This window comes from Acipenser ruthenus, chromosome 47, assembly GCF_902713425.1.
Source record: "Acipenser ruthenus chromosome 47, fAciRut3.2 maternal haplotype, whole genome shotgun sequence".
Classification (NCBI taxonomy): domain Eukaryota; kingdom Metazoa; phylum Chordata; class Actinopteri; order Acipenseriformes; family Acipenseridae; genus Acipenser; species Acipenser ruthenus.
In genome coordinates, this window is record NC_081235.1 from 6,730,450 (window position 1) to 6,742,664 (window position 12,215).

At 45.1% G+C, this 12,215-nt stretch overlaps 1 protein-coding gene across 3 annotated transcripts in view; it reads left to right on the forward strand.

The window, feature by feature from the left end:
- The window catches only part of LOC117428948 (fibrillin-2-like), a 57,532-nt gene that overhangs the window by 15,751 nt on the left and 29,566 nt on the right, over window positions 1–12,215 (forward strand). For all 3 annotated transcript variants that reach the window (XM_059014313.1, XM_059014315.1, XM_059014314.1), the window contains exons 7-10: window positions 5,685–5,882; window positions 6,730–6,855; window positions 9,006–9,131; window positions 11,561–11,713. In XM_059014313.1, coding sequence (XP_058870296.1) covers window positions 5,685–5,882; window positions 6,730–6,855; window positions 9,006–9,131; window positions 11,561–11,713 — 603 coding nt within the window. The remainder of the gene's footprint in view (window positions 1–5,684; window positions 5,883–6,729; window positions 6,856–9,005; window positions 9,132–11,560; window positions 11,714–12,215) is intronic.

Here is a 12,215-nt window from a genome sequence, read left to right on the forward strand (position 1 = left end):
CTTTTAGCAAAGAGGAGACTGAACCCCCCTCTAGCCTTTCCATTCACCTCCCGGCTTGTTTTCTAGAAAAACACAAACGCTTCGGGAGAAACTAACAGACATCTGGCAATAAATAAAGGCCTTGTAATGACAGAGAGCATTTCTTTGTGTAGCCGTGGACATTTCCTGATAGGAGGAGACAAAATAACCTCCCCAGCTGTGTACACAAGGCCTGGGCTAGGCCAGCACAAACAGTCTAGTCACCACGCAGAGCCGCACCAAACCTGGGGAGCTGCCGCCCACCCCCCTCTACTACCCTATTATTTGGTTCAGTCAGTGGGGGGTTCAGTGTTCAAATCAAGACTGTACCATTTGAGTGTTTCCTACGGGGTGGTTTGCGGCATCATCCATTTTGAAGCCGACAACAACGGGCTGGTGTTTTACCTGTGTATAGACGGAAGGTTGTGTGTCCGATTCCTGGTTGAAATTGCATGGGGAATATAAGAGTTTTAAAAAATATATATATGTATATATATATATATATATATATATATATATATATATATATATATATATATATATATATATATATATATAGAATAATAGATGTGCTTCAGTGAGTTACAGGAAAATAATTCCATCAAGGGTTTCTGTGACGTCATAAACTACGAGACCGAAGGTCACAGAAGGTCACAGAAACCCGAGATGGAATTGTTTTCCTGTAACTCACTGAAGAGGCCCATCTATTATTTTTTATAATACATGGATACCCTTGTGATGCTAATATTAAAGAAGACGAGGTTCAGCAGTACAGTTGTTTTTTTTTTAAACGTAGTGTTTCAGTGCTGTACAGATGTTCTCCGCTAGTGCTTCAGTTTTATTTGGATGATTGCCTTTACCTTGTTTTAATTTCCCGCTCCTCTCCAGTTTCTCTGATATACGAATGTACCATTTTTAATTACATATAGAAATATATATATTTTTAAAATATTAAGTATTGTTTAAATCTCCAATGCTGTTACCCCAGAAAACTACACTATAAATACATTATCAAATGTCTTTGATAACCCAGCTCACACTACTGTAAATGCCTGGATATTTGATCCTACTTTATCAAGTCACTGAACTTTAGATGACCTAAAGCAATCCACTCATCCTTGCAAAGGAGACGTTTTATCTGAATGGATTCATCACCACTCACAAATGAAACTATCAAACAGAGGCAGGACTACAGTAAATTAGCTGAACAGTTAAAGTCTCTTTTGTTAGCAAGCCCTTGAGTAAACATTGAAATGCTCCAGAGTGTGTTTGACCCTGCAAGCAATGGGAGGTACAGTAACCCACACTCCATTCTCCTGGAGCCAATGTGGGTGGCCAGGGCTGTTGCTTTTGTATTTGAGACGATGTCCTTCACTTTATCAAGGACACAGAAGTGCTGCATTGCATTGCAGCTGGGCTCCCTTGTAAAGACAGAAGGAGCCCTATGCATGCATTTTTGTCACTTGCAATCATTGAACAAAATGGACAGATATATATTTAGTTAGCATTTAACTAAAACCATGCTGTGTATATCCTCTGCAGTCTCTTATAAAGTTGCAATTAAGTTTTCTGAATTCCGCCATAAAGACTGGAACGAAACAACTAAAAGAATAATCCTCTGGAGAAAAATGGGCCGCTGTTCCTTTAAGAAAGTCCACCTTGGCGTGAGAATTCTCCAGCCCCTGGCTTTTACCTAAAGCGCCTAACTAGGAACATTTGGCAGTAATTAGAGTTTCTAGTGGGTCTGCAGCCTTCCTGCATCACACTCCACACACACACACACCCATATTAAAATTCTTCGGATTGTAATTTGGCACTGTAGCAAAACTAATACTAATTTGCAATCTGATGCATGTTGAGAAATATATACAATCAAAAAACCAAACCAGATGTGTGCAAAAATGTACATCAAGCTACAAAAAAAGAGTTTGCTGTACTGGATCAAACTGGATTAAAGTGCACACACACACACACACACACACACACACACACACACACACACACACACACACACACACACTCACAGCGAAACGAGAACAAAGACACACTCTAATAAGCCATGCACCCTGCTAACAAACTCCTCGCTCTGTAATTAGGCTGGTGTAAAAGGAACAGGCTGAAGGTTGGGAGACGGAGGGGGGGCAGGCCAGTCTAGGCTGCATATTTAAGGACTGTCTGGAACAGGTTGAGAGGCATTTGATTCAGTTCAGGGTGGACTGAAAACCTGGGTATTAGGTTTGGCTGTTCTTCTAATCAGAGCCCTCTTCCTTCTCGCTATTATGGGTGAGTGGTGCTCTGTGCTGGTGGACTTCAGAACACCTTATAAGCCCGTGTTGAAAATGCCCGCTCTGTCTCTCTTAAGTGCTTCCTGTAAAATGTTATCAGTGTCACAGAATCTCCGGTTTCTGGGCTTGCTTCCTGAGTTTTAGCAGAACTTGGCGTACAGTAGAGGCCTTTTACAACCCTGTCTGTATGAAGTGGGGTGCTGTCAGGCTGCTAGAGTGACACAGTGGCTGGTAGGTATGAGGGGGAGATAAATCTTTGTATCTACATAAACCGTCCTACTTGAAAGATTAGGTAGAGTTTTACGTAAGGACTCAAATTAAGCACAGACGCCCGAGGAACTGTATTTTAAAACGGAACAAGATTGCGTGACAGCTTTAATTAAAACGAATGCTTTTGAGATCCCAGAAGCTTTTTATATAAACAGAATCCTCTCTTCATCAATGAATTATCAATTTGCTGTTAGTGTTTTTTTTTTAATTTAATTGAAGACAAGTGGTGTAATCTCCCTGAAAAAGTAGTCAATTCCAGGAAGGGAAAAGAGGGAAAAAAATAAGTTGATGAAGTCTTCAATGACATGTGAAATGACAAGTGGAAGGTTTTTATTGGTCTTCCACCACGGTAGAGGCAGTTGCCATCCCTGGGGTGTGCTTGAGAAAAGGGGAAGCTGAGATTTATGCAAGCCTCGCTTCTGCCAAGTCTTTTACCTCAGTGCACAGGAGGGTCGTATGTTCCACCAGATTCATCTCCCTTTACGTTTATTAAGAAAGCAGACCTGCTGAAGACTCCCAAGCAGCAGTTAAACACCGGAATGCGATTGGTGCGTGAGGCAAGCTTTGAGCAGGCTCTACTGGTTCTGACAGGGATCTCAGGAAAGAGAGGTGGGCTGCCCCCTGCTGGGTATCCCAGGAACTACGGGGGCACGGTGACAAGAAATAGCTGGGAAATCCAAAATGTTCTTGCTGGTTTAATGAAAATAATTTCTAGTTGCAGGGACTTCAATGTGGTGTTCAACTGCGCTTTCAGAGACTGGCTTCCTTTAATCCCGGAAACATTAAAATCCCAACAGGAAAACCTGAATTCCTAATGTTTCCTTCTTTACTGGGAGCCTTGACCTCTCTGTCCAGCAAGTCTGTTTTTCCCTTTTTAATTGGGGATTGGACGGGAGGGGGTCGCGCTCAGATGGAGCCTGGAAAAAAGAGGTTGGTGGGGAGTGGGGCGCTGGTATTTTTTTTGGGAGACATTCAGGGATCGGGAACACATCTTTGACCCCGAACCAGATTTTATAGCTTGTAATGGGGCCCTGTAGAAAGAAGAGGGAAAGAGAGAGGGGCATGGTATATGGAGGCAGGAACAGTACTCCTGTGTAGCTGCATTCATATTGCATTCTTTTTATCTTCATTTCAGGATTCGTTTTAGAATGGAAATGCATTCTTTTTTAAGGATTCAACAAGCAACACATGGTTGTATTCAAAGCACTGTAGATTCGTTCCGTTCTGCTTGAAAGTTTGAATGCGTTTTAAATGTCAAAAAAAATTTGAATTTGGGGATAAAGCGAGGGGTGGAAATGATGGCTGTCTGGATGAAACTAAACTAAACCTTGAAGTGAAACCGTAATGGTTTGATGTGAAAAGCACTGCAATCAAACCAACCAGTGGAAATGGCTTCAGAGTGTTCCCAGCGCTCTGTGAAATGTATCGCAGGCAGACGTTTGGCCAGCTGTGTCCACAGAGTCCTGTTCTACCCAGGCATGGCGTCTGTGTCTCATACAGGCTTCATGCTTTTAGACTATGGATCCATGATTCATGCTAAACGCTAGCAATCAAGCAAAAGGTAATACCAGTATTCAAAATAAAAAAAAAAGCTCCTTAAATTTGCGTTACTGGGTGCACAATAATTTAGCAATTACCCATGTACCCATATACATTTTCCCCGTATCAAAAATGCAATAATATCAACCAAAATGACTGTAGTTCTGCTGATTGCAAAGTTTTTTGTCAGTACTGTTTACTGTGTGCGATGTCAATCTGTGCACAATTCCTTTAAAAGTAAGCGGCACTGAACACAACGCATTATTGCCCAGGTATCTGGTATCTCTCTCGCTAATGATCATGGGCTCCTAATTACTGTAGGCACGGAATGATGCTTTGTTAATGCAGGAATGCTCTCCCTAGTCTTTGGAAGAGGTTGCACAGTGAATGCTTTAAAATCAAGGTGATGCGTTGGAATGCAAGCTGCGAAAGGAAACCAGGTTGGAGTAAATCCACAGGCAAATTCAGACTGCATCCTCTAGACTTTCACAAACACAGACGCACGCACATAATTAAAAAATAAAAGCGCTTTCGAGAGGAGTTGTGTAAGCAGAGCTGGATATGAGATGACTGCAGCAGAGTCGTTTGAGTAAATGCACGTTTAATTACCATCGCTCTAAAGGTCTCAAGCTCAGGTGTGGCTAATTGCGTTTCTAGTAAACGACTGAGCAGACGGGTGTCTAATTTCCAGGCCTAGCAGAAGGCACATCGATAGAAATGGAATAAATTGCTGAAACACTGCAGCATTCCGCCAGGACCTGGATGGAACTAATCGATATTCTTGTCAAACTTCAGGGAGGTTACATTTTCAAACAAGAAGTTTGAGTTCCTTGGAGTGGGATGGGGCTGGGGTTGGGGTTGGGGTTGGGGTTGGGGGTGGGGTAGATTGAGTCACATCTGGAGTGGAGGCAGTGAGAGGCCACGCTCCCTGATCAATCCCAGATGTGTGTCGTCACCCCCCCCCCCCCCCCCCCCCCCTTCTCACCCCCCCCCCTCCCTTCTGACCCCCCCCTTTGATAGGTCTCAAACTCTCAAACATTCCTCTCCTCAAATTGTCCAAGAAAAGATTTGCGCTGTGAGGTCACAGGTGTCAGTAGGGGAGGGGCTGGAAAGAGGGGGGGGGTCTGGCTTTCACTGATTGTGTATACAGTTGGGTAATAGTTGCTATAGCACTAACTATTAAATATTTTTATATTATAATTATAGGGACTGCAGCAGTCATTTTATTTTAAACAATGGGCTTTCTGTTTGCTGCTTTTACCGAAACCCAAGTCTCTTTGGCTAGTTATTTAACTTTCCTTGTCAAAAAAAAAAAAGTTATAATGGAGACAAACTTTGGAGCAAACAGAACAAAAAGCAGACATGATGCGTGCGTCCGTAACGCTACAACACTCTAGGCCACAACGTACAACGACACTTTCATGTAGTATTTACCCTGCATTCTTGACAGCTCTCTCTCTCTCTCTCTCTCCCTCTCTCTCTCTCTCTCTCTATCTCTCTCCTCTCTCTCTCTCTCTCTCTCTCTCTCTCCCTCTCTCTCTCTCTCTCTCTCTCTCTCTCTCTCTCCTCCAGATTACCGGACTGGCCCCTGCTTCACTCAGGTCAATAACCAGATGTGCCAGGGGCAGCTGAGCGGCATTGTGTGCACCAAGACCCTGTGCTGTGCCACCATCGGACGGGCATGGGGCCACCCCTGTGAGATGTGCCCGGCCCAGCCTCACCCCTGCCGTCGCGGCTTCATCCCCAACATCCGCACCGGAGCATGCCAGGGTAAGAGAGCGGGTGGGCTTAGTCCACACAGGCATTGCTGGTACCTCCTTTGTAAAAGTTTACCACTGTATTTTTGCAACTCTACCATGCTTTTCCCTATGCATAGTTCATCCTGATTTGCCATGTTGTTATTCTTTACAGTGCCTTCCTATGCTTTACCATGTTTTTCCTGTGCTTTATTACATCATGCTATGCTTTTACTGCAGAAGACTTTTATAAGGGCTGGCAAGGCTATTGTCGAATGGACAACAGTAATTGCCTTTCACTTCAGTAACATGTTTTAGTTATAAGACTTTTCAGCTTTAACAAGCAATGACTAAGCCTTGTCTAGTCTCGCTTAGCCAGGGCCATCAATTCCAAGTTTACCCGCCTTAAACACAAAACAACCTTGATTACATGCACCATTACGCCATTGAAAATGACATTTGAGTAAGAAACACTTTTAACTTTGCTGGATCATGCTGCCTGTGTTTCTGTGGGGGCAGGAGCGGTTCTGCATCCCCAGTTAGGTAATTACGATACTGGACGGGGTGCAATGTTGCTATTAGCCTGTTTTCGTTCAGAATCAAATTAAACAATTCATCCAAAACGCATGGGGTAATCTCCGGGAACGGAGCCACCGGATTGGTTGGAAGTGATGTAATGGCGCACCAATTAAAAAACTGAACAAGCAGGAGACAAGAGCCCGTGGAGGATTGGCCTCAGACTCATGCAGTCAGCTCCAAACTGCCTTGTCGTTTGGTCGGCGTCTAGCAATTCTGCTCGGGCTTCTCTCCACATGCTTGTTGGCCCAAGGGGCTCTTTCTGCCATGCCCGCTGTAACAGGGTCCCCCGTCTCTTGTTTCAGATGTGGACGAGTGCCAGGCCATCCCAGGACTGTGCCAGGGAGGGAACTGCATCAACACTGTGGGCTCCTATGAGTGCAAGTGTCCCGCGGGGCACAAGCAGAGTGAGACTAACCAGAAGTGCGAGGGTGAGTCAAGCCGTGATGCCAGCTGTGGGCAGGATACCACACGCCCTTAACATGGGGCAACATCCATGACTTCTAACATCCAGCTGTACATTCTGAGGGTAAAAGACACTTATTCGAGGAGACTGACCAATCTTCACGAAGGCTACGAAGGCTAGGCAAAAAGACAGGGAGTGAGGAGCAAATTCCCATGGCCCATGAAAGGAAAGTGACCAAATATATAAAAATATATTTAAACAAAACATGTCTGTCTGTCTGTCCGTCCATATGCCTCACTTACATATTTAGACCACAGGGTTTGTTTTTCAGGGCTTGAATAGTCTTTTTGGGAAAGTGCATTTCATTAGGTTTACATGGTTTTTCAGGGAGGGTTTAGTATGAAGACAATAGTTTCTTTGAGGTATAATTAAATGAGTTTGTATTGCAGAAGTCCCTCAATATGTGTGTGTGTGTGTGCATGTGTGTGTGTGTGTGTGTGTGCGTGTGTGTGTGGAGGGGAATAGTTACACAAGGTCTCCTTAATTATTGTATTTGACAGAATTGTAGCTTCTAATTAGCTGCCTGACGAGATGGTTCTCATGGTGCCCCTCTCTCCTGCTGTGTGTGCGCGTGTGTGTCTGCGTGTGCGCGTGTGCGTGTGCGTGCTCTGGAAACAGCTTCATGGAGCTAGCCCGTACCTATAGGGAATAAACTATAAAAACAAAAATTCAAGTAACCACAAGGTTTTGGCAAGTGCCTTCTTCAGTGTGCTAATTGGCAGTGCAGTGTAGTGCAGCAGTACACTGAAGAAGGCACTAGCCAAATTGTTTTCTAGTTGATTTACTTTCTTACAGTTGTGGATGATTTTCCTATAAGGGGCCCTTGGGAGCAGAGCGTCGGCCTCTAGCTGGGATGCTTTCGTTCTCTATAGGGTCTCCTTTGCTCGCTGTAGGAGGTGCACTTGTACAAGAGGGGGTTGCCCGTCTATCCATGTGGTCCAAATCACACGCTGCTTGATATCAGTCTGTATGGGGATCAGTCCCTATAGGGGATCAGTCCGTATAGGGGCCTGGGTTAAACCTTTATAGGTTAGGAATGTCTAGGGTCACGGTTTAGTCAGCAGAAACGCATTCAGGACCAGTCCTTTAATTAAGAAAGAAGGCAGTCATAGACTCCTGAACAGCTGGTCATTCTTGTAAAAGGCCGGATTGTTGTAACCGCGCTGTGGAAAGGTGCGCTTTGGTCTTTGAAGCTGTCCAGGAGCGAGGGAGGTGTAATTACAGGACAAAGGGAGACTGTGATGCAGCGGCCCCAGACTACCAGCTGGAAGGCTGTTTAGTGTTACTGTTCGTTCTGGCCTGGACTGACACCATTCAGCTGAGAGGAGAGAGGGGAGTGGCAGAGAGAGGGGGGAGAGGAGAGGGAAAAAGGAAAGAGAGGGGAAAAAGAGGAGAGAGAAATGAGAGAGATGGGGAAGAGAAAGAAAGGAGGGAGAGAGAGAGGAAAAGAGGCAGATAGGCGAGGTTCGGAAAGACAGGGGAAGTTTTTTATGGTTTTGACACTAAAAAAAGACAAAAAAGAATGGGTACATTTACAGTCAAATGCTAGTGAGCAAGAACGGTTTGCTTATTATAAATCAGACTACCCCCCCCCCCCCCGCCACACAGACATATAGTACACACATGCAGAAGCACACACACACAGAAACTCACAAGTTAAGTGGCCATATATCCACATGCCAGATGTTTCCTTTTCTATACAGCTGTCTGTCCGCAGTGGGTAAAGTCTGGTCCCATTCACTGAGAATGCTGACTCTGGGTTTGTCTAGCTGCGTGGTGACCTCTCTCACCTCCCCTGAGCGGCAGCAGTGCCTGGGAGAATGGGTCACTGCATGCAATGAGGTCTCTACCACAGAACTGCCCTTTAAAGTCTTACTGCAGAATACACATTGCAGAGTACATTACGGCAGAGGCACCCGTCACTGTGAGGTCTGGAGCGCTGCAGATTGAGGGAGAGTTGGGGGGCTCTGTTACAGTATAGAGGGGTACAGATTGAGGGAGAGCTGGGGGGCTCTGTTGCAGTATAGAGGGGTACAGATTGAGGGAGAGTCGGCTCTGTTGCAGTATGAGAGAGAGTTGGGTTTGTGGTTGATGGTGCTCTCCTGTCTGTTTCAGATATCGATGAGTGCAGTACTATCTCAGGAGTGTGTGACGGGGGAGAGTGCACTAACACGGCCGGCAGCTATGTGTGCACATGCCCACGGGGCTACATCACCAGCTCTGATGGGACGCGCTGTATGGGTAAGTGGGACAGACGCCCTGCAACCTTGAGGCAGTGTACCTGGAAATGCCTTTATACTGTGGCTATGTTGAGACTAGGCACGGCACCCATTAATTCAACTTGGCTTGATGTGGTGTAATGATGCGCTGTGACAGTGTCTGTGTGTGTGTGTGTGTATGTGTGGGCAGATATTACTATCAATGTCCCCACAAAGATAGTAACTCCTGAAAAAACGACATTGTGGGGATGTCCCCACTTTGTGAAACACCTTTTTAAGATCTAACCATGCCTTAAAAAAAGGAGTTAGAAATAGTAAATAAAAATATAGTGAGAGTCAATGAGAAGTCCCCACAAATATAGGAATGCAAACATATGTGTGTGTGTGTGTGTGTGTGAGCAGTGTTTGCATTGAATTACCGCAGAGGAAAGCGAGGGACACATTGATAAAAGCCAAGCGAGCTTGCACAGCTGACACCTGGACTGGGCTAACACAATGGCCCTCTTTGTTGCCTCCGGCACACGCAGGGTTAAGCCCGAGAGAGTCAGTCTGTGCAGTTACTGGGCAGGTTTGGTGCTGTAGCAGAGAGCCGGCATGCCGTCTGTATAACTCCAGTGTTACAGGCCCCACTAGCAGACTGAGACGGAACCTGGTCCCAATGCATCATGCAGCAGCTATTTCCCAGAGCTAACATTCCACGCAGAGTGCACTGCCAAGTCCAGGACACACAATATTGTTTCTGGCCCCACTCTCTCTCCTTTCGCCTCTCTCGCTCTCTCTCTCTTTCTCTCTCTCTCTTCTCCTTTCTCCTCTCTTGCTCTCTCTCTCCCTCTAGCAGGTCCTGTCAAACTCTCTCATGCCTTTGCCCTCCCCAACTCACTTCCTTCTCCAAAGCTCTGGTGTCGCTCTGAATTGGGGGGCAGTTTATTGTTTGTTATTAATGCTCCTTTAAAACTCAAAAGCAAATAAGGTGTTTTAAAATGAGTGCCAATACCCCTTAAATGAAAATCCGACAAAAAACCTCTTTAAAAATACTGAAGGGAAATCAGGGAGAAGGAAAGAATCTAAGACTGGGACTGAAGCACACCGTCCCACAGTGCAATCGCAGTTCCTGAACCTAAAATGTGTCAGGAATCTATTCCAAACATCTCTATTTTTCAAAGCAAAAACATGCAAAATATTATCAATTATATTTGAGATACAGGTTTTTTTTTTCTTGAGGGATATTATGGCTTGAAAGTTTAAGATTCCCCAAACGCTTTGTACACCTCTTCCTGGGGTTCAGACCCGCATTCCCAGCCTGGAATCTCGGAATGTGTCTGGAAGTGTTTGGAGCACTGGCTCGGGAACGTGTGACTTTCAGTCCGGAACGCAGCCTGGGGGAGCCGTTCAGCAACACTGCCGCGGCGCGCTGTAAAAAACCCCACTCAATAAAAATGTTTTCAAATTGAAAGCATGTATTTGTGTGGAAGATCTGGTTCCAATTTCAGCCTTCCTTCTCTCTCTCTCTCTCTCTCTCTCTCTCTCTCTCTCTCTCTCTCTCTCTCTCTCTCTCTCTGTCTCTTGTGCTGTAGACACAGGAGTCTAGAGCAGTTAAAACGCACTGTGTCTGAGCCAGACAGATAGCTTTCCATGTTACATGTAATTAGCTTTCAATGAATCCACATGAAACTGATTCATTCCAGACTGCTGGCTCGTTAGAGTGAAGATAATCAGTGTACATGCAGTCCGATGTGTTTTAATGAATCTCCTCCCAGCGGCTGATCACTTAATAATACTGACATCCGCATAAGACACACCTCTTGACTGAGAGCCCGCTGTTGAATGCTAAGTCATTTGTCTTTGAACCGTACAGTTTGCGGTTCGCATCCAGCCCTTGAGACCCTGTTTGGGCGCCACGGTAATGAATTGGCATGTCAGCCCACTGAATTGGAAATACAAGGGCTGGACGTGAACCACGAACCGCAAGGTTCAAAGACAAACGACTTACCATTCAACTAAACAGCAAGCTCTCTAGCCGAGAGGTAAGTACGGGTCTTATGCTGATGTCAGTATTATTAACTCATCAGCCGCTGGGAGGAGATTCATTATATTGTGCAGTTTTAAAGGATTTGTTCGATATTTCTTCCAAGCCTTTCCCATTTACACACACTTGTGCACAAGCTCTCGCACATATTTATGTTGTATGTTGTACATAATAAAAAAGGACCAGCCCTCTAAGTGACAGCTTTTTTTGCTCGGTTACAAAAAAATCTGAATAAAGCTTGACTGTTTAAATGCATTCAATCCTAAAGTTCAGGGAATAAAACGGAAACTAGCATCCGTATTTTGGAACCCCAGCTGCTGAACGATGTGTCTGCTTGACTTACAGTAGCATTCAAGTTTGAGAGCGCTGTTTTGTTGATGTGGCTTTCTTATTGAGCCTGTGCCCTCGCCCTTCTCTCTCTGCAGATCAACGCGTAGGAACTTGTTTCTCTTCTCTGGCCAATGGCCGTTGTGCGGGGGAGCAGAGTGGACAGTACACCAAGATGCAATGCTGTTGTGAAACAGGCCGCTGCTGGGCAGCTGTCCAGATCCCTGAGATGTGTCCAGTGAGAGGCTCCGGTGAGTAGAGCTCTGATACTGACCACAGCGAGGGCCCCTAGGCATTGCGACTGCAGAGCACAGTGTGCAGTCTTTTAACACAGGAGGAGAACTGCATATGTGTATTTCAATGCAGAAAAATACACTCAACAGCAGATATCTCTATTGACAAAAGCTAGTGGTCTAGGTTAGTAGAATTAAGAAACCTTGTCTGGACAGTTAAGCCCACTCTTTGACGTAATACACAATGCTCACCTGTTGATTTGGTGATGTGTTGCAGAATAAAGTACAATTTTTTTCACAATGAGAAATGTGTTAAAAATGAGGTCATTTCCTGCACTGGGCTTGTTTAAGCTATCACCAGGAAGAGAGTGGGGAGCTGAATCCTGTAGCAGCTTGCTTATCAAACAGGGAGCGATTACAAGAGCCTGCGTGACACTATTAAAATGCTTAGCGGTCATTTTCCTGACAAAAAGACGAGGGTAATTTTCGCTAATGCTTTAGACTCCCCCGAGATGAAATC